Source organism: Sprattus sprattus (genome assembly GCF_963457725.1).
Source record: "Sprattus sprattus genome assembly, chromosome: 7".
In the NCBI taxonomy this organism is placed as follows: Eukaryota; Metazoa; Chordata; class Actinopteri; order Clupeiformes; family Clupeidae; genus Sprattus; species Sprattus sprattus.
Window position 1 is genome coordinate 21,917,210 of NC_137926.1, and position 22,213 is coordinate 21,939,422.

Consider the following 22,213-nt stretch of genomic DNA (forward strand, 5'->3'; position numbering starts at 1 on the left):
GGACTACCACTAGAGCACAAAAGAAAACAACATATAAAACAATTCTATGTTACCACAGATTCACACATTTAAAGCAGCAGTGCCCAGGAATTGACCACATTTTGAGTTATGTTTCATATAGGCAACTAGTTTTAGCATCATCTTCAAATTGTGAATCATTTAGTGCTTACTGTACTGAGGCTTAAGTGTTGTTTCTCACTTGTAAGTCACTTTAGATAAATACATAAAATGTACCTCCCCACACACATGGTCTTAGTATTAAGACGATTTGTTGCCACTTCTGCCCCCAAAGGAGGAATCACACACACACACAACTACACGGATGAAATCTTTCTACATAATAATTCTGTAGAAGGTACTGAAAAATAGTAGACAGTATGCATGAAATTTACACATTGTGTTATAGATGTGGTTAAAACTACTTCTCATACAAACCACTTCTTTCATGAAAATATTTTGATAAAGTGCCTTGATGATTTTCATGATTTTCAACCCATCTTTAATATGTTACAATTGCCCCTAGATGTTGTTACAAATGTCCCCTAACACGGGGTCATGGAGACAGTTGCAACACTTTTTTAGTCTTGCTCAATCGCTCAGAGGCTATTTGAACAAGATCAACCAGTTTAAGGTATATTAAACTGACATCTGTTTACAACTCATTTAAACATTTCAATCTTTTATCGTTGGCCAAAGGCAAAAAGAGAGATGTATCTTGTCGGAGCAAGCGCCAAATTGAGACAGTACAGAGTTGGACCAACCGCCCATGTAGTTTTTGCGAGTTTTTTACACTAGGTGGTACCCTTGCACAAACTAAAGTGTTTACAGCGTCTTGAGCATTTCATAGACAAAATGGAATCCAAACAGAGCCAACCCGGTAAGAAATACTACTTGTAGCCAATGTTAATTTGACAGTCGTGGAACCGCTTGCGAATCAGACATATTCCCGTAATAGCCGGACAATGTCATTGCCGATACTGTTTTACAAATTCGATGACTTGTAGCCTACTGAACTGACATTAACAAGCAACTCCACTACGAAAGCGTTCGCGTTGATGTTACAGAATACAGCCTAGTCTGATGAGTCTTTTCAAAGCCGATAAAAAGTGATCACATTGTACATTGGCCTATACACTGCACACTGTAGGTTAATATAGTAAATATATATTTGCAGCATTAGTTCAAATATCTCTTTTAATTAGGCTACTTGCTAGAAACCTTTTGTTGACACTTGTTTTCCGTAGCCTGTGCGTTGTGTTCTGTGAGCCAAGGGCTACTTACTCTGTATAAAAAAAAAAAAAAAAAAACATTTTCGAGAGCTGAACTTTTTGTAATTTTTATTTAAAAAATTACTTTTCGTGTTACTAAGTGTTGAGAACTATTTAAATTAGCCTACGTATTACCACACAGCCAACCTTAACTGCTTACTCCTCAATATTAAATTGTTTTCTAGGCATTACATATCCTGTGGATTGTCCTGATGAAGATGTTTATCTGACGAAGTCAGACGAGAAAATATCATATTTGGTCAATGATTCTATGAAGAAAACGTTCACACTACCACATGGAGGAAAGGTGATCGCTCATTGCTATTTGGTCATGAAAGCGCTTTTTCTGTAGGAAGTTTCCTTGTTTGTTGCGTAAGGTGCCAGTATACGTGTCTGTTGTTCTTTTAGGTGGACGTGTGTCTTGATAATATAGCCTGCCTGTCACTTTTCAGTGGTGATCTAAACCATTCAATCTTTGCCCTGCATTTGCCTGGAGATGAAACTCAAGGTTAACAAATATTTGGGGTGGTCTATGTTTTTATTTATTTACTGACTTACTTACTCCACTAGTTACCATTGTTGTTATTGTTGCTTATGTCAGTGTGTGATTGCAAATTGTCTTACAGTGGTTGCAGTATACTTGCACAGAGAGTGGTGGTCTGTGCAAGACATGATGAAGACATCCTGCAAATCCAGATCTGGACTCGTAGTGGTAGGGCTAATAGATGTATAACTACGCTGCTTTCATTTACCCAAGTTGAGGAAGAGGGTCTATTGTCAGTGATTTTAATTTGGTGCATTTCTCTTGATGTCATCCTTCTATTGGTTTTCCATAGGTGAGTTGTATCATGGAGAGAGTCATTTTGTTTCTCATGAGTCAGATCATTTTTGGGATTTTGGAAAGAACTCTGGATGAAGAAATACATTTTTCTCCTCATCCTTTGGAGGAAATCGGTAAAGTCTTCTGGCAAGATGGAGAAGCTGTTGGATTTTACACCATAAAGAAGAAAGGTAATATCTCAGTTGCATCATCAGTTGTGAAAACCCCCCACTTATTTCTGTGTGCCATACCCTTGGTTTTAAAAACAGAACCAAGACCACCTCTACCAAACCTCTGTCAGATCAAAGCCAGAGCTGTTCCATAGGAGTTAACTCTGGGTCATAACTTCACATTTTCAAATAGGTTGCTCTTTTCACGTTTTTTTTTTTGGTTAGCTGTGAATCTTGTATGAATGCTAAATCATACAAGAGGTATGATTATAATTCTTTACCCTTTTTTTCTTACTGTTTTCATGTTTTATCCCATGTCATTTGTCCAATGGTCCATGCTGTCTTTGCAAAGGCACCCTGTGTAATAGATGTAGTGGGCGAAGCTACCTGCTTCCAGTGCTGGACACTTTGTTTGTTCGGACACCCTGGAGGAGGAAGGGGCTTGCCCTGCAGATGCTGGATGATTTCTGTTCTTCATTCCCTCAAGAGGAAGCACTGGGTGTCAGCTATCCCATTTCTGATGGAATGAATGAAGGTAAGCCAGGTGAACAGTCACAGGTTGTTCTTCAAGCATGACAGGCCTACATCGTGTATAACGGGCATTATATACTGTATGTTTATACAAAACGTATGTGTGCCAAAACACTCTTTATACTAAGTTCACAATACAACATGTAATTGTTTGAAACATGGCTACGGTATGGATAATGTTAAAATGGAGACGAATCACATCTGAAGCAGGTCACTGAAAAGTGTAGTATAAAATGCTTTCAGAGGCTTTTAAGATATTAGTCGTCTTAGCTCATTGTTTGGTTTACACGATGCCTTTACTCTGGAGATTGTTGTAAAATATTTAATTGTTTCCTTGTGCTGACAGTGTGTAGGAAGTTCCTGGAAATCAATCAGGAGGAAAGGGACCGCCTCTATGAAGTGGAGAGCCCTGGAGACTGGGGTCAAAGACGCAATGTGTGGCTGGGCCTCCAGCTCCGGCGGCTTCCAAAGCATAGTGAGACCCTCTTATTTACTTTCTTTGGTCACATAATATGAACAAAGGGGGCGTCATTACTTCAATAGCTATCTGTGGTCTGCATTGTGGTTGAAAATTAAATTCAGCCTTGTTTGGAGAGGAAAGGAATGTATTTTACTGTCATTGTACCATGACTCAGAACACAAGAGGAGAATGACTGATTATATTGAGTTTCTCTTTCCGTGAACAGGGCAGAGTCCACAAACAATCAACACTGACAAGGCTAATAAGGACAAACACAAAGAGGGTAAAGTTCCTCCTCTTTCAGCTGACAGAGCTGGCCCTGCCTTGAGTTCATGGAAAGTGAGTCGACCTTCTGTCAGCCTCAAACAGACGGTGTTTCGTTTATGTATGAAACTACAAAACAATCAGACTCATTAAAATTAATCTGTAATCTTAGCAGGTTGTCATGATTTATTTAGCATGTAACACACATTTCCCCATGTCTCCTCTGTCTCTGTTTCTAAACATCTACTGGTACAGACCCCATGGAGCCATTTTGAAATGGGTGGATTACCTACTAGTACCATAGCAACACCTGACAACACCCAAAGGAGTTCTGGGACAAGGCGTGCAGCAGACCACACAGACGAGTGTGAGAACACTAAACAAAGAAGGACGCTTTAAATAAACCTCTGAAGTGCTGTGTGGTTGTTTGGAGAGTAAGGATAACGTGAAATCCCTCTCTGGCTCAGTCAGTTGAAAGTATCTTCAGAGACACTATATATACCTTCAAACTATTAACTTAGTATTAACTGTTCTGAGACAATGAAATAAACAACGTGCATATGTGTGTTATGGTGTGTGTCTGTGTGTTTTGGGTGTGTGTGTGTGTTTATGTTTAATGTGGACAGAAATTAAACTAAACCATGTCTGGAATGTTTGGGCATGTCTTTCACCAGTATGAAGAGTTAAGCCAGAGAGCATCTTTTTCACTTGATCCTGTCCATTTTTTATTTCTCTTTGTTTTCAGAATTTTAATTCAAAGTAAACCAAACTTAAACAAATGTTGCTCGAAAACCAAATTATGGTCCATGTGGCACAAGCCTAATGTATTGAAATGGAGGCTCATCACAAGTGTAATCCTGACCGGTGTCTGACTCTGAATTATGTTCTGTATAATTTTCCACGTCACTGATGCCATAAGTGACACGTAATTGTATTTGTTAATACATATGAGACCAAGGCTCATCACTGAATCCATCAGACAAATATGGTGATTTGTGTTATAAATATAGAATATATTAATAGATTAAAGAAGAACAATGTCAGTGAACATTTGGCCTAAGAAAAGCCATGAGTGTAACAAAAGCACAAGCTGGTTTAAAATTAAGTCCCCACATTATTGTGAAAAAACTGAAGGTAAGGCAAGGCAAGTTTATTTATATAGCACATTTCATTCACTGTGGTAATACAATGTGCTTCAAATAAATAAAAGCAAAAGGTCAGTACATGATCATAAAAACAGTAAAAGATAGGAAATCAGAAACAGATTTATTGTCACGTAGGTATGCGCCTACCTGAAATTTGTTCTGGTGCATAGGTGCATACAGTAAACATAAAAACACAAACATACACACACAATAAGTAAGTACTACTACATAACATACACACATAAAAACATAGGAACACACTAAGTACTACACATAACATAAGTACTACAGACCACAGTATGGAAACAGATGAATATATAAATAGAGTGTATATAAAGAAGTAAAGTAAGGGGTAAAATGCAAAAGAATGCAGTGCAGGTGTGCAAAAGTGAATGTGCAATGTAAAGGAGTGAAATGTGAGTTAACATAACTCAGACTTGGGGTGTGGGAGAGGGGCAAGAGTCCAAGACAGGTGGGGGCCCCGGGCCTTGTTGATGAGGCCAGCTGCAGTTGGGAAAAAGTTGTTTTTGTGACGTGAGGTTTTGGTCCTGATGGACCGCAGCCTCCTGCCGGAGGAGAGGACCTCGAAGAGTTTATGACCCGGGTGGGAGGGATCGGCCGCAATCTTACCTGCCCGCCTCAGATTTCACTTTTCACTTTTCACTTTCACTCAGGGTCCTAGAGGCAAACAGGTCCTGTAGAGAAGGCAGATTGCAGCCAATCACCTTCTCAGCAGTGCGGATGATACGCTGCAGTCTGACCTTGTCGTTGGCAGTGGCAGCAGCTTACCAGGTAGGTGATGGAGGAGGAGAGGATGGACACGATGATGCAGGTGTAGAAGTGCACCATCACTGTCTTTGGCAGGTTGAACTTCCTCAGCTGCCGCAGGAAGTATATCCTCTGTTGTGCTTTTTTGGTGAGGGAGCTGAAATAAAAGCATAAAAAAGAATAATAAAAAACATTAGTCTACTACAGTAAGCAATAATGCTTCAACAAACTGTTCATAGCCATTTAGCAGAAGGCATTTGAGTAAAGTTTGGTCTTTAGTCTAGATTTAAAACTGGGAATAGTTGGAGCGTTTTTAATGTCTTCTGGAAGTTGGTTCCAGAGGTGGCTGAGTGCTGCTTCAACCTGTTTGGTTCGGACAGTGGGTTTTACAAATAGATATTTTGCTGTGATCTGAGTGGAACGTACTGCTGAAACATGTCAGATTGATACTTTGGCCCTATCCTATTAAGTGACTTGAAAACAAGCAGCAGTGATCCAGTCAATCCTGTAACTTACTAGGAGCCAGTGCATTTCAGTATAGGGGTTATGTGGTCAGTTCTTTTTGTTCATGTAAGAACTCTTGCTGCTGCATTTTGTATCATTTGAAGTTTTTGTGATGGTAGGACACAGATTTAGTAATTGCTTTCATGTGGCTGTTAAAATTTAGATCACTGTCTATGAGGACACCAACATTTCTGACAGTATCCTTTGCTTTAAGTCCTTTTTTGTTAAGAAGGGTGGCAATTCTACATCTTTCCTCCTTTTTACCAAAACGTATTACTTCAGTTTAGCTGGAGAAAGTTTTGAGACATCCAGTGGTTAATTTGCTCAATACAATGACAAAGAGATTCAAGGGGACCAAATGAGGTGTCAAAATAAAGTGAATTTGGGTGTCATCAGCATAGCTATGATAGGAGATCAAATTATTAGTTTTGTCCAAGTGGGAGCATATAAAGGTGGACCCAAAATTGAGCCCTGGGGGACTCCACAGGTCAGGGACGAAGGTGTTGAGATGCAGTTGCCAACTGCAACAAAAAAGCTCCTGTCTTGTGATTATGATTTTAGACACTTGATAACAACACCTGAGACGCCAACCCAGTGTTCTAGTCGGTGAAGTAGTATGATGTGATCAACAGTGTCAAAGGCTGCACTAAGGTCCAGTAATACTAGGACTTATGCTTTACCTGCATCTGTATTTAGGCATATGTCATTTATAACTTTAACAAGAGCTGTCAGTGCTGTGTTTAGCACGAAAACCTGACTGAAAGTCATCAAGGCAGTTATTCAGTGTCAAAAATGCGGTTAGCTGATTAAAGACAATTTTTCAATAATTTTGCCTACGAATGGTAAATTGGATATGGGCCTGTAGTTGTTTAATGTGGAGGCATCCAGGTTATTCTTTTTCAGTAGGGGTTTTACAACAGCTGTTTTCAGGGAATTAGGAAATGTGCCAGTCTGTTATGATTTCAAGCAGATTGGACGTTAAGAGGTGAATGACAGATTTAATGAAGGAAAAGGTTTAAGGTTTGAAAAGGAAGCTTATGCTATGATTTGGGTGAAAATCAAAACTCTTGTTTCACTGTGGAACGACTAACGAGAAGAAATGAAATAATTCTGCTGAGGTAGCTAATGTTTTGGATTTATTTATTTCTGCAGTACCAACTCTGTTATCATATTGTGTTACAGAATGGGCATCAATGTCGACGTTGAAATGTGCGGTTTTGTGCGTACTACGTTGAATCGATTGTCTACACGCGGAATATAATATTTTTGAACCAGGGTGTTTATGATGTGGAAATCAAAGGATGTAGGTGGAGTCAGAGGCACCGTCATAACCCTGGATGAATGGTATTTCCTTGGTGACGTAGAAAACCAGGAAGTACCTGGAAAGTTTTGCTTACTGCTTAAATAATCTAAACAATGAGTCGGATATATCACAACACAGCACTTGAGAACAAACCTGTGCACAATGAAAAAATTGGACATGTGTGGAATCCTTCCTCTTTTCAAAGGTAACAGTGTAGTCGCGCGTATTTTTCTCTCCATTAGAGCACGAATTCCACTGACAGGGTACTCACCAAGGCAAAACATATTACGTGTGTAATTTTTTCTTGATGATGTTTATCATTAATGGGCTGCAGTGACTGACTTCGCCTCCTCTTTGTGGTAGTGGTTCAGGTGTTATACTGGAGGGACAACTCATTGATGTATCACGCCACGTAATCACAGACGTACAAAGTAAAAAGGTAGCATACATTTTTTCTTTGCATCACTCAATTAATGTTATACAACTTTATCTGTCAAAAATAATAAATAAAATCTATAATGCCATGTCATGTCATGCACCTAAATGTACTTCCTCCTCAACTTTATCTACTTTTTGGATTCCTATTCAGTAAAAGTATATTTTCTAATAGTCATTAATTGTTGCTATTCTAACTGGAAACATCTTTATGACTTCCTTTTCAGGAGCGGTTTAATGTTTTATACATCAAACCGAGTCGAATCCACAGGAGAAAGTTTGATGCAAAAGGAGATGAAATTGTGCCCAACTTCAGTGATACCAAGAAGGTGAACACAGGCCACCTCATGTCCTCTTACAGTGAGTTCACCTCACCCATGTCTTTCTGTAGCACCTGTCTTAAGGACATTTTGATGAAATATTAACAAAACTTTGTTAACATTCATATGCTAGCACCAAATCATACTATGAGTCTACTTGAGCTCCGCTGAACATGTTGATGGTGGTACACCAAGTCATTTCTTACTGTTTTGAAAGCTGTGTTGTTTACATCCAACCAGCATGGAAACCAGTAGTTGTTCAAACTCTCATGTCTTAATTTTATTGACAAAGCTTTCGACAGTAGGTCCAAATAATTAGGTAGCCAGGTAGTTAATGGCTTCTTTCTGTGTAAATTGGCTGAGAATAAGTACAATGAACTCCAGTGAGTGCTCTAGTGAGCAAAACATTTACATGTGGTGAACCAACTTTCACTATACCACAATGAATAGGAAGATAAGATAAAAGATAGATATAAGGTTCACAGGACACCTGTAATCAACTTCTTTAATCAAACTTATAGACAAAGTAAACATGTATTTCTAAAAGTAACACAATAACTAAAAGTCAGTCTTCCTGAGTGATGTAAAGACGACAGTGATTCTCTGTGACACACAGAGGTGGAGGCCAAAGGAGAAACTGACCGCCTGTCTGAGGAGCATCTGAGGGACATTGTCAGCAAACCAGAGCTGATGAGAATCACTGAAAAACATTGTCCCAGTCTGGCCTATGCATTCTGGATACCCGAGGCAGAGGCTGAGAAAACTGAACTGGAGATGGGCCAGGTGATCCGTCTGAAAACCAAAGGAGACGGTCCGTTTATCTGTGAGTGACTGTGGCATTGCTTTAAAACCTCTTTAACTCTGAAAGATTGAATCGGGTGTTGAGGAAGTAGACAGCAAGATCTCAATGTACAATAATGAGTGTGACTCAGTCACAATACCACTTCCAGTTTTTGAGGTTAGTTGCAGGTTATATTTGGTTGGTGCACAACAGCATCACAGTGCTAAAATGTGATGCAAACTAGGCATGGATTCTGAGTAAAACGCCATTACTTGAAGAAGGACTAGGAAGAGACGAGGTCAAGGATTTGAAGTTTATTTCAGCGAGCAGCCTGCAGCCTGCACAAGCCACCCTAAGCATAGGCATAGGGAGTCATTAACTGGCAGTGAGAAAGGCATAGCATGTATATACCAGGCTGTTTGTAAAGTCAGCATGAAATAGTCAGATTAAATCAGTCAGTCGTGTTGTGACACATATGGATGACGTCTGCACATGTGGTTACAGTGATGAAGCCAGGAACTTTAATCTCAAACACAGAACGGACAGTGTGGGTTGTTTACTTATGGCTGCTCCCTTCTTGAGCATTTGTGGTATCACCCTGTGATAAAGGAGGATGACTGTGGGGAGATAAGCCAGCTGCAGTTCTTTACTTTGTAACAGGGGAAATGGCAGGAGGAAGTTTTCTTGGATACAAACAAGCACTTCAATTTCAGAGATAATACATCACAAACAGGAAAAACTGTAAACTGGAAAACAGCAGTAACTTGGTTCCATCCCAAGTCAATATGCTCTTCTGCTCTGTCTTTTCTTCCCCCAGTTTCTTTTGCCAAAATAGATGGCGGCACCGTCACCAAGTGCAATTTTGCTGGAGACGAGGAGGCTGGGGCCTCATGGACGGATAAAATCATGGCCAGCAAAGCAAGTGGAGAGGGTGCGGCGAAACCCGAGGGACAGGGAGAGGGGGCGGACGACGAGGAGTGGGTACGAGGAATGCAGGGAGACGGCTGTTTTCCCTTGTTTACTTGAACTGCATGAGGAACACTTTCTTTTTTGGGGGTGGGCTGGTTTATCACTTGCAGCTGTGTAACCTGTATGTACTGTTTTCTTTTGGACTGGTAACATGCAGTCTTAGCTCTTGCCTTGGAGTCATACAAAGGACTGCATTGCATTCAATGATGTTTGTCTCTGTTTTTCAGGAGGACTGAGAAGGGCAAACATGCTGAGTCACATGACAACAGGAGAAAGGAAATGGAGCTGAAATATTGAAGCAACATTGTTATGTTACCTGAATACATTTTATGAGATAAAAGTATGCCAGTGTTTTGCTATTCATGCATTTTTTTCCAATTGCCCGTACTTTATCAGGAGCAAAATAATTTGAAACATGGTTAGCAAGGACAACTTTTGAAACAGTTCCTTGATAATGTACTATTCAGCTATTTAAAAAATCAGGATTTACAGAAGTCCATGTATGCAGGGCACAGTAAGAATATAGATGTAGATATACTGTATGGTAGTACTGCAACTCTTTGGCCCTTAAGCAAACAACCTAACAGAAGACTGTTAAGTGCCAAGTCCTATCAGACTTGCTGATGTCCTTTTTAATGCCAATCCTCTCATTCAGTGGCACCATCACAGGTTTTGAAGTATGCATAGCTTCATAGTGGCTTAGGGTGCAGACAATTGTTACAATATAGGTTCATGATTATATGCAAACAACCTAATTGTTAACAGAAGACTGCTAAGCCGCAAGTGCTATCAGACTTGCTGATGTCCTTTTTAATACAAATCCTCTCATTCAGTGGCACCATCAAAGGTTTGAAGCATGCATAGCTTCTCAGTGGCACCATCACAGGTTTTGAAGTATGCATAGCTTCATAGTGGCACCATCACAGGTTTGAAGTATGCATAGCTTCATAGTGGCTTAGGGTGCAGACAATTGTTACAATATAGGTTTATGATTATATGGTTAAGCTGCTGTATGGTTTAACCCCATTCATCCTATTATGCTTTGTAGTATAAACTTGGTTAAATATGTAGTTTTTATACAAATCTTGATAAACAATTATGTGATTTTGAAGGTAGATAAAACAGTATTGCACAATATTTTGTGTGTTGAATACTTTTTTTGTGTTTTCCATGCAATTTCTTTCCATTTTTCTGGTCCCTTTAATACAAATGTCATGCAAACAAATACAGAAAAACACTTGAAACAGGAATAAAGATATATAAAAAGCACAGTAATATTGGTATGCATTACCATTTAATCGTGAATCGTGAGAATTAATTCATTATGGTTGTTCAAGAGGGACAACAAAAAAAACATTGCACATTTAATCATTGATTATTATTTGTACTATTTTTAAAAAGTCAGGTTAAATCTGACAATAACCCTAACATTGCGGGTTCACATAAAAAAAAATACATGAATAGAAAAGTATTTGCTGAGTTTGGTGAATTTGCTTTGATAATTTTGCATTTGATGCATTTTCTCTAGTGGCCATTTAGATGTTGAACATATTGAATAGGGTTGAGTCCAGATGTAGTGTTGTAGAGTGAACAATTAGGTTCTGATCCTCAGACTAAAATAAATAAATTGAAATCACCACAGACTAATTGTCAGTGTCGCCTTATGGCTTCAGTGTTGACATATTTTGTTCTCTGAAAGTTAAACAGTGTTTTAATTGTATGTGTTTAGTTCTCTGTCTAGAGAGTCTCGGTTGATTTTGTCTCTGTTGATTGTGATGTTGTATGTAAAGGCGATACAAATATTTCCCATCAGAGATCAATAAAGTACACTCTGTCCTAGCCTTGATCCTCTTTAATAGGCACTTGTTGCTTGTGCTTTTCAGATAGATATATCTACTCTCACCAGGGGGACTCACTGATTATTTCAAACACTTTCACTTCTTTATTTATACATTTTGAAAGAAATAACTTATGCAGTTTATTAAACGTAAAATGTTTTTAAACATTTTTTTAAAAAAAGTAAAAATAGCCAGGCAATGACAAAAATAGAACTCGCTTAGTTATTGCACTCTGTTTGAGTTCAGCAAGTGCTTTCTTTGGATGTAATTCAATTAAAAGCAGTGAAATACAAACTCAAAGAATATATTAGGCTGATTTGATTATAAAAAATTAAAATTAAAAAATAGTCTCACCTGCACTCTCCATCTATCTGTCTTTTTTTTATATTTAATTGTATGTGGTATTTGATAAAGCACATAGTGAAATGCACATATGACATATGGGGTATCTCAAAATGGATCTCGGAGCACCTTATTTTTATTGCAACCGGACTGGGGAAACATTGCAGAATATGTTTTTAAATATATGGCTAATATATGGTTATATAGCTGATCTGGGATTTTATATCTGGGAACATTTGCTATAATTAATCATTCTATTCTACAACTTTGTCAGCTGTGAAGGTCTCTTGGTTGAAATGAGGCAACCATCTACATTTGAAATACTGTTGCCTCATAACAGCTGCTTTGAATTGCATTTTCTGTCTAGCCTATGTGTTTGGTCAAGCAGCCCTGAAAAATTTGGTTTAAGGACTTTTCGATTCCCTTCGGAACCAGTCACGAACTGTGGCCTTGTTTTCCTCCACCCATTTCATGTTGGCCTCCGTTCTCTCAATCGCTTGTTCCAAGGCTCTGGATGCTGAGTTAAGGGAGTCCTCAGTGTGTTCCCTCTGGAACTGTTTCAGCTACACACACATATACACACATGCACAAACACACACACACAGACATACACACAAACACGTGTTACGTTTGGCCGGATATGGAGTATCATTGTGGGCGAGCTAATGACCACCAGATGCAGGTTACATCTACCTCTCTCAATTTCCTCTCCCAAGACCCCAAACATTGCCAAGCTGTTCCCACATGAAGTGAGTCACAAGGAAGAGGAATGTGTACACCGCACAAGAAAAATAAGCTGTTTTGTTGGTCTGACTAAAAGTAACATCACCATTGAGGTGACTTGGCAGCCTTAGGAAACTCACCTGCTGAAGTTCATACTCTGTGGAGAATCTCTCAGAGATCCCATCAATTAGACTCCCAAGAAACATAATCTCCCCACCATATCTGCAGAGTGAGGAGGAAATTACTTTTACTCACGCTTCAGCCACAGACAAACATTTACAGCTATATACAAATTGCCTAGCAACTGATATCAAATTAATCAGAAGCCAAGGAAGTGGTGACATTGTCTTTTCTAAAGTAACCTTTGTCCGTCTTACCGTCTGACTTGTCTTTTACAACATTGCACTTTTACAACATTACAAGATTTATTACAGGTGAGGGGTTGGTATTAATGCTGCTGAGCTTTTTTAGACAAACAGCAACAGAGGTGTTATGACTTGTAACAGTCACATTGTGTACTGACTTAGGGATGCATTATTTCACTGTGGAGGGACACTCACTCGTCACTGAAATACTTCCACTGGGCCCGAACGAAATCCCAAGCCAAAGCTTGACCGGCCACATTGCTCGCAATGTAGTTGATGGTAGACACGGTGTCCATCCTTCTTATCTTAGTGTAATCAAGAGTATACTGGAGGTATCTGTTGGGTGAAATCACTGTTATTAGGTGTGGTTCTGATAGTGATGCAGTAGGTAGAGAGGCATTTGGCAGCTTCCACCCTCACCTGTTCAGAAGCCAGATATGCTTTGTACAAGAGAGGCCATATCTTAGCTTATCTCTCTCTGTTGCGATGGTGGAGTCCAGGTACTTCTCCCAGGCAAACTCCCATTCCTCCACTCCTCCAGCAGCAATGGCATGGCAATAAATACTGGACTTAAGGTTTGGGTGTATCTTATATGGGTTTGTACTGTGTATGAAAAATCAACCATCAGATAGCAACTCAAGCATCCACTATTACAGCATATATTTTTAATGTGTTTCTATTGTACAGACAAGATGAAACCTTGCATTGCAGTATGTTTTTGACAGCAGTAACATATTCAGTGGTCACTGAAATATTCTCCAATTCATATTCAATTTCTAGAAAACTGCAATTATCAAATTATGTTATCACAACTTAATAATTGCTCATTCAAATCTTTCTTGAGAGAGAATGAGAGAGAGAGAGAGAGAGAGAGAATGTACCTGTTCTTGAAGCTTTCTCTCCACTGTTCAAACTTCTCTTTAGCCATGTTAGTACAGTTTTTAAAGCCAACTTCACACGCCATTGAAACGGCTTCCAACTGGGCATACCTATGGAGACGAACCAGAACAAGTTGTCCAGCTGAATCCATAATGAGCAAAAACAACTTATTGCTGAGATACTTACTGTGCCGTGTGACTCTCTGGTGCTGTAGAATTGTCTGTATAATTCTCAAAGTGTATATAAAGTGGTTCGATCTGTCTTTTCAGGTATGCCTGTGATTGGTATGTAGAGAAACATTGTCAGGTCTTTCAATTTATCCTCATTTAATAATATTCCATGGCAAAAATGAGACTGACCCTGATTATCTGATTCTGTAATGGATGAGGACCAAATCAGAGCAGGATCAGGGTTGTTTAAGTTTCAGGGACTATCTGGGTTTTAACCACTGGCATGACTAACCTGCATTGGTCCATAGACCTCAGAGCGATCAAACATGAGGATGAAATACTCCATGTTTTTCAGAGCAGCGTCCCACGGAATGTACTGCGTTTCATTTCTGAGATACTTGGTTGTGTCCAGTGCTAGTGTCACATCCACATATTTGCCCCTACAAAACAGGCCACAACATCACATCATTATTTTGTTTGAAAATCTCTTGTGTATCCTGTGTAGCACAAAGGTGAGTTTACTGATTTATTCTCTGGTATTTTAGAAGCTTTCATCCAGCATTACACAGAAGAGGAATGAAGCAAACAAGTGCGATATACTACTAGGTATGAAAAAACAGGAAATCACCTTGCCAGATTAAATGCATCATCAATTAGCTGTCCCCTGCTGATTGTTGGAATTGCCTACAAATTGGAAAAACATGTGAGCGGAGATGAGAATAAACACTTAAGCTCACACAAAGTTCTCAGTGGTACCTGCTACTGCTATCATGCTAGCATACAAGCAAAACTACATCTGTCATGTAATCTACACATCTGTGAATTCGATCACATGCTGCTGTCCCCTACCTGGGACACTGGGGCCCCATGCCACAATGCAATGAAGTGTTCCAATAAAACCCCTGACTGTGAACATATTGTCATGAAATGGCCTTCTCACCTTAATACTGTAACACCTGCCCCCCCCCTCAATATGCACCCGTCTTGAGTGTCTGTGTTTGTGTTTGTGTGGTGTGTGTGTGTGTGTGGGTGGAACGGGCTCAAGGCGGACATGACTGGACATTACTCATGATAGTCATGCAAGACAGGGTAGAGCTCTGCATAAGGTGATGGTTCAAAGGGAATCCTGTGAAGGTATTCCCTTAACAATGCTCCCCAACAGTTGAGCAGATGAACACTATTTACCTCGTGGTCAATCTCGAGCTGATTGATGAGTCTATGCCAGTTCTCCAGGTTGTAGTTAACACGGTAATAACCAGTACAGTTGAAGTTGACCAGAATCCAGTCCATGGATTTCATCTCCGTTTTTACCACTGAGACATAAATAGACATTCATGATCCACTCGAGATTAGGGATGGGTATCGTTTGGGTTTTTTCCGATACCGGTACATAACCGATACTTTTAAAACGATACCGGTGCCTAAACGGTGCCAGAACCGATACTTTTTTTTTTTTTTTAATTAAAGACATTAGGCTTATTTATTGCCAAGGCAAATAGTTTTCTTTAAATGTAACAATATATTAACGGTTTGAGGTATACTATAAATAAAAATAAATACAAAACACTTGGCTTCAAACCTTTTAACTTCAAACTATGAACAATATATTAACTTATAACAACTGTTTACAGTATACTTAAATAAATATAAATAAATACATAACAAATGTGTGTACAGATCTGTACACACACTTCACACTTCAGTAATACTTTTGCAGAAATATGAGCATGTTTGCCTTCAGAGTAAAACAAATATTAATTAGTTTGCATTTATTTAAACCCACTGGTTTCGTGAATGTGTACTGCCCCTTTAAAAGTTTACACGGAATTTTGTTGTTGCATATGCTGCACGTCGCGTTGTTTGAATCTTTTTGTGCGAAATACAGCCACACTTTTGATCGTTTACCTTTCGACATTTTCTCCGTTATATTGATGGCTAGCTCTGTTTGTGCTTGCTCTGTGCAAGGCTGCCTGCTCTTCGCTGTCAGACTGTTGCAATGTTATTGTAGCGTCCAAGTTGGTGCTCTCTTAAGAACTCACATTGAGAAGGAATATCTTTGGATGAGACGGTAGCTCTCCGTTTAATAAAGCGTTTCCAACTTCTGCTTAGAACAACCACACTTATCTTGAAACCGAAACCACACGCAAGTCAACCCATTACCATGGCAACTCCTCAACACAAATCCCGTTTCCACTAGTCCCATACGGAATGCAGCGTGAGCGACACAGGCGAGAGTCTATATTGGGAGATGGAGCAGTTTTATATGTGCCCCACGAAATCTGTTATCAACACAAAAAAGTATACAGATCGTACTCAGAAAGATCTACGCCACTAACGTTACTTCTCGTTAGCTATCGCTAGTTTTGTTAAATTATAAAAATTTTAATAAAAAAAAAAAAAAAAAAAAAAAAATTATCTGCTCAGGCACCGAAAGGAAGCACCGAAATCTGCGTTGCATTTCGGTCCGGGTAGGTATCGGTTGTATGGAACCGGTGCCGTATTGGTACCGGTTCTCGGTACCCAACCCTACTCGAGATCACCCTCCACGTCATCAACCAAACCCAAAACAGTTTTTACAGAATATAATTTATTTTAAACTGCGCTTCATTTACCTGGGCCTGCTGTTTTAAGTAGAAATCCTTTCAAAAGAGTGTGGTCACCTTTTGCCATTGCACTCATGGGCACGTGCCATAAAACTCTGAAACACAAAGTCAAACATTAACATTATGGGGTGAAAATAAATCATATTGTACAAATTAAGCCATTTAATAAAGACCAAGTTATGGTGGGATCTTTTGTTTCTTTTTCTCTCTGTCTCTCTGTCTCTCTCTCTCCCTCTCTCTCTCTCTCTCGCTCTCTCTCTCTCTCTCTCTCTCTCTCTCTCGCTCTCTCTCTCTCTCTCTCTCTCTCTCTCTCTCTCTCTCTCTCTCTCTCTCTGTGGGAAGGAAATTGGCTGAAGACTCACTCCTGGTTCCATGTCCCGTTCAGGAGAAACTGTTCCTGGGTTATTTCTCCATTGTTGGTGTTTACAATGACAACGGGGTAACCCGATTGATTGGTCCATGTGCTCATGAATCCCTTTATTTCTTCTGGATTGTCTGGATTAACCACCTGTAAAAGACACAGGCTTTAATAAAGTACTGAAGCAATAAAGCAAATTACTTGCAAAAAGTGCAACTAATACACGTTTTTGCAGAAATACATATTTTGACTTTGATCCGTTATTATAATACAGTTATATTATTCTACAACAAATATTGGAAACTTGGATTGGTACAATTGCCTTACTATTTTGATCAGCTCCCATCACATAAATAAGAATAATAAGTACTAATATTTATAGTCACCTGTTGTAAGTGAGTCCACAGGTCATTTTGATCGGCATTCGTATATTGCAGAGCCTTAAGATACATCTAAAATGGGGAAAAAAGCTTGCCTTTCACTGCAGTAATACAGTATGTACATAAAAGTATAATGTAGCAGTACCCTATTAACCCAATAGCACAACACAGCCTTACTTACCTTTATGCCCTCTTTAAAATCGCTTTGGCCTATGTGCTGTGACAGCATTCTCAACACTGCAGCTCCCTGGGTGATGTATACAGGAAATGTTATGACAGAAACTAACTATATTAGAAACTATATTTTCACTGTTTTCAGCTGTTTGAATAAAAAAATGTGTCCGGTTATTTATCTCACAGCAGCTGCGGTTACATGTGTCACTTGCTGTAACAGAACTAAGCAGCGTTTTTTCTTCACTTCAAAAAAGTCTATACAGTTCAAACACACATTCTCATGTAAAACAGGGTGAGACAGGATACCGACTATTTTCACTTGCTTGATTTTCACTGGCACTTGGTGCTTGATGCTTGTTCAGATTCATACCTTGCTGTAAGTGATCGAGTCAAAGAGCTCATTGATCTCTGTAAGTGTTTGAATCTCCTCCTCACTGGAACTAAGAGGATGAGAAGAGGCCAGGGCATCCACCTGGAAGGCATTATGGACCTCGTTGACCACAAATAGGTCTTCCTACATGAAAAATACAGGAACAAAAATCAAATACACTGAATAACTATAATTGCTCTGCAGAAACTTTTGTATCAACTGACCACTCCTGAAGCAGTAAAAGCTCAAGGATAGGTGATGTTTTTGACTAATCTGTCCACCAACCCCACGGATCAGTAGATAGGTTACTAGATAGGTGATTTTTATAGCAGATCAGCAGGTCTAAATAGTCATCACAAGTTATAGTTGACTTTGGACCACCGCTGGCCCAGGTCCTTTCCAGAGTCAGTAACATGGGAGCAGTTAACAGTTCAGTAGTTATAATTGCAATAAAAAATGTAAGAGGTTTACTGTATCCCAGGTCGGCTCTGCATATTTCACTCCTTGGTAAGACATGAACGTGGCGAATCCCTCATTCAACCACAGTTCATTCCACCATTTCATGGTAACCAGGTTCCCGAACCACTGGCAACACATTACAAAATGTTGCATTGAAAATAGCCAACAGATATAATACATACAATTGCAATAGCGTTGCATGTTGTATACAGACACAAGGCTTTGAACATAACAGAACCATTTTTTTGTTTGACACATGAGTGATATAAAGTTATACGGAAATATGTCATACCTGGTGGGCCAGCTCATGAGCTATCGCTGTAGCAATGAATTCCTTATTCATTGAAGAGGACACTCCGTCCACAAACAGCAGAGCTGACTCACGGTAAGTTATTAGTCCCCAGTTTTCCATCGCACCTGCTGCATGGTCAGGCAGGGCAATCTGATCTGTAATCAATGGAGACAGAAGAGTGGGAAAAGTAATGGGTTTTAAATGGGTTTTTTTGCTAGTGCGTTGCATTCATTTTTACACTTTCATCTTCCAGAACTTTGCACTCTAATAATATATACAGTGAATTGGAAGACTTGTGATTATAAAGCTATGAAATCATCACTGTGTCATGGTGTTCTCCATAGTATTTGCTTTATCTGTTCAGCTTGATGGACACTGACCTAGTTTGCCCACAGGATATTCAAGCCCAAATTCCTTTTCATAGAATTCCAGGATTTTCTGTGTGATACTATGAGCATAATCTGCATGGCCGGCATTAATGGCTTCAGCTCGAGCCCATACCTTAATCAAACAAACAAACGAAAACCTTGCATTAGGAACATCCCCTGGGACACAGACACAGACAATGCTGGCAACTAGGGCAGGGCAATTAACAGACATTTTAACGATGTCATCATTTCAAACCTCTTACCAACCCAAATATATTAATAGAGTTAAATTGTCAGGTTGTGATTGTTTTTATGTAAAATCATGAAGAATCAAAATTTAATAGAAATGGCCCCATTACAAGTTTCAAAATAAAGTATTAATGTCCTTCAACCAGATCATTATATTTGACAGGGGGTCGGACGGTTATTGCCTCAAAGAAATTTTTTAAAGTGGTTCTAGAGGAGAATTTATCCTGAATTTATCGTCACCGAGGTAAATCTCTGAAATATTATTTTCAATATTATCGCCTAGACCCACAACCAATTCTTGTCAGCTGTAATGCATAAAAGAAAAAATCCTAACATGAACTTTGATGGTTATTCAGTGGTACAAGTTGTTTAGGTCACAAAAAAATCATATCCACAGATTTCAGGCATAGCAGAAAGATGATATACCTTAATGTCTCTTTCAAGTCCTGGTTTGGAATCAGTGTGTTCAAAATCAGACACTGCAAAAGCCAAGAGGTATGTAGACATTTTCTTTGTCGGCTTAAATTCAGTGACGATCCACCTCTCTCCATCGATTACAATCCCAGTGCCACTAGAAGCTGGAGCATCATAGGCATGCATTTATTGTCAAACATAGTCCACTAAATGCTTAGTTTACATTTTAAGGCATAGGAATAAAAATCAGTACCCTTATTTTGAAACATTTGTACCTTCTTGAGGCCAGTTGGCTAGTGCAGTAGTGCCATCTCTGTGAATGAGGGTGAGTCGAAATACAGCCTTCATGTCAGGCTCATCAAAACAGGGAAACACTTTTCTGGCATCAGTGGCTTGCATCTGAGTCGCAGCAAGATATCTGTGCACAGAGCAGATTCAGCGGGTTTTGTTTCATTTGGTAGAAAGCTAAATATTTTACAAGTTCCCATAATAATCTTCCACTCCACACACACACACACACACTTAATGCAACTGTATTTTGAAATCTTGAAGTATTCCCAGGTATTCCCTCATGTAGTTGTGTGAGTGAATTTTACAGTCTGGATAGTCTGGTACATCTCACGCTACAGTGAAAGGCAGTGAATGCTTGAAGGGAGTAATTGTAGACAAATAAAGAATGAGAAGGAAAACAAATATTTGATCAAAAATAATAACTAAACCGGCAATGTTGTGATATTTTTCATTTAAATACATTTAAGACTTAATGCCACTGGCTGTAGTGGTGTTTTCTCAAGCAATAAGAGGGTCATTATCAGAAGATGGCCCCCAGTTTAGCTTTAAATGTTCATGGTATGAAAACCAAAATTCATTAATAACACATAACATTTCAGATGACATAAACACATTGGTCTTCAGTGTTTTAACGAAGACAGACAAAATACCCATAGTAAGTCCATGTTGTCATCCTTACCTAGTTTCATTGTCTTTTTCCACCTCATATTGACTGGTATAGAATCCAGCCAGATCATTGAGCAACTCTCCTTCAAATTCGGTAAAGAGGCTGTAGCTTCCATTTGGTTCCAATCTGTCATCCAGCTCTACTTCTAAGAAATTGGTCTCATTTGGATAATTGAAGATTGATTTAACTTTCAGAACGGCACTATCATTCAGACGCCTTAGCACTGGGTTTGTGACATTCAAATCCTTGCTGTGAAGGAAAATGCGATTGGTCCTATCCAAACACAGAAATGTCACTGTAGAGTTCCCGGTAAAAACGAAAGATTGATTGGTCTCATTGGTGACCTCCGTATAAAGGTGAGGCCTCAGGAAGATGGTGTAGGTGTCGGGGACCAGGTTTCTAGGCAGCCTCAGGTTTGGCGGAGGTCCTGTTGGAATCGGCTCTGTCGGAAGCGGTGTGGGGGGCGGTGTAGGTCGATTTTTAGTAATCTGCATCTGGTAAATAATGGTCATGGTGATAATACCACCGAGAGCAGATATGGTCATGACCGCCGTGGCCACGGCCAGGGTCTTGGATATGATAAATTCTTTAACCATGTTTGATCTGGACGAAGCACCTTCCAGACTGACACAGCTCCCTATGAAGATATAACAACTCCCTATGAAGTTATAACAACACCTTTAATAGACCTTGTACCTCTGCTCCCCCAGCCCCCATAAAACGAATGCTCATTTACGGAAAGGATAGACACCAAGTGCTTCCATGGATTAAGCATTAACCAAGGTAAGGCAACCAGTGAGTGAGGCAGAAGGAGGTGGATGGGCATTCATGTGAACTTAGTTTTCATTACTCTCACACCCCACATCTGGAATTGGTTACCATTTCCTACTAGTGGCGGGTTGGGTGAAATTCAGTGAGGAAAGTCCTTTTCTGTGTCTGTAATAACGTCCTGTGAAGTTGTGCAGGTAGTAAATCCAGTTAACAGACACAGAAAGCCCCAAACACAAATCCACATTTTGATCCTCTTTGTCCGTCTTCTATACATGTTTGCCGACCTGGTTAATGAAAGATCCAGCTGTCCGGAACCAAGGAGGTATCTGCTGCAAGCCCAGCCGAGCTCCCTGTAAATATTTTCAACGTTCCCAGACCATTTTCTGGGAGTACTTCACAGATCTGTACTGCAACAACACAGGGCTCACAGTGTTTTGAGGGAAAATTGGGAGCATGTGTTTCACTGAGGAGGCTGGGGGTTATAGCCGGGGAGGAGATTTAGCTCATGATTATTTAGTGTGGTCAAACTCAGCCCAACCCATGCCACTGATGCCCCTAACCCAAAATAAAGTGTGCGGCACTGGCAAACACCTTTGTGTTTTAAGTGTCAGATAACACTTTTCATAACTCATAATTTAAAGGCTACTGTGAATGAAAAAACAGTTCTGGACCAATGCAAGGCCATACATGTTTTGGTTCATATAAAGCATTCGTTCTCGAGACTGATCCTAAATAATCAATAACTCTTGTCAAGACATTAAG

At 39.5% G+C, this 22,213-nt stretch overlaps 3 protein-coding genes across 3 annotated transcripts; 2 read left to right on the forward strand and 1 right to left on the reverse strand.

Moving 5' to 3' along the window:
• Window positions 1-852: 852 nt before the first annotated feature.
• On the forward strand, window positions 853-4,047 carry fam169b (family with sequence similarity 169 member B; the record flags this gene model as incomplete). The annotated part of the gene is made up of 9 exons (XM_080842305.1): window positions 853-877; window positions 1,454-1,575; window positions 1,677-1,776; window positions 1,895-1,980; window positions 2,105-2,279; window positions 2,611-2,793; window positions 3,136-3,264; window positions 3,476-3,588; window positions 3,769-4,047. 9 exons carry the CDS (start codon window positions 853-855, stop codon window positions 3,910-3,912), a joined length of 1,077 nt encoding a protein of 358 aa, XP_080698431.1. The 3' UTR covers window positions 3,913-4,047.
• A 3,299-nt stretch (window positions 4,048-7,346) lies between these two features.
• Window positions 7,347-10,243, forward strand: arpin (actin related protein 2/3 complex inhibitor; the record flags this gene model as incomplete). The annotated part of the gene is made up of 6 exons (XM_080842019.1): window positions 7,347-7,438; window positions 7,597-7,672; window positions 7,896-8,028; window positions 8,605-8,811; window positions 9,587-9,750; window positions 9,966-10,243. The coding sequence occupies 6 exons, from the start codon at window positions 7,347-7,349 to the stop codon at window positions 9,972-9,974; spliced, it is 681 nt and encodes a 226-aa protein (XP_080698145.1). The 3' UTR covers window positions 9,975-10,243.
• Window positions 10,244-11,010: 767 nt separating this feature from the next.
• Window positions 11,011-21,852, reverse strand: anpeplb (alanyl (membrane) aminopeptidase-like b). Its single transcript, XM_080842412.1, has 20 exons — window positions 20,693-21,852; window positions 19,998-20,140; window positions 19,735-19,886; window positions 19,072-19,192; window positions 18,692-18,846; window positions 18,412-18,525; window positions 17,941-18,084; window positions 17,578-17,643; window positions 17,403-17,468; window positions 17,021-17,166; window positions 16,668-16,753; window positions 15,241-15,368; window positions 14,684-14,739; window positions 14,348-14,495; window positions 14,072-14,160; window positions 13,888-13,995; window positions 13,427-13,609; window positions 13,202-13,342; window positions 12,782-12,863; window positions 11,011-12,481 (listed from the first exon to the last, which is right to left on the reverse strand). Exons 1-20 carry the CDS (start codon window positions 21,274-21,276, stop codon window positions 12,323-12,325), a joined length of 2,871 nt encoding a protein of 956 aa, XP_080698538.1. The 5' UTR covers window positions 21,277-21,852; the 3' UTR covers window positions 11,011-12,322.
• Between the last annotated feature and the right edge of the window lie 361 nt (window positions 21,853-22,213).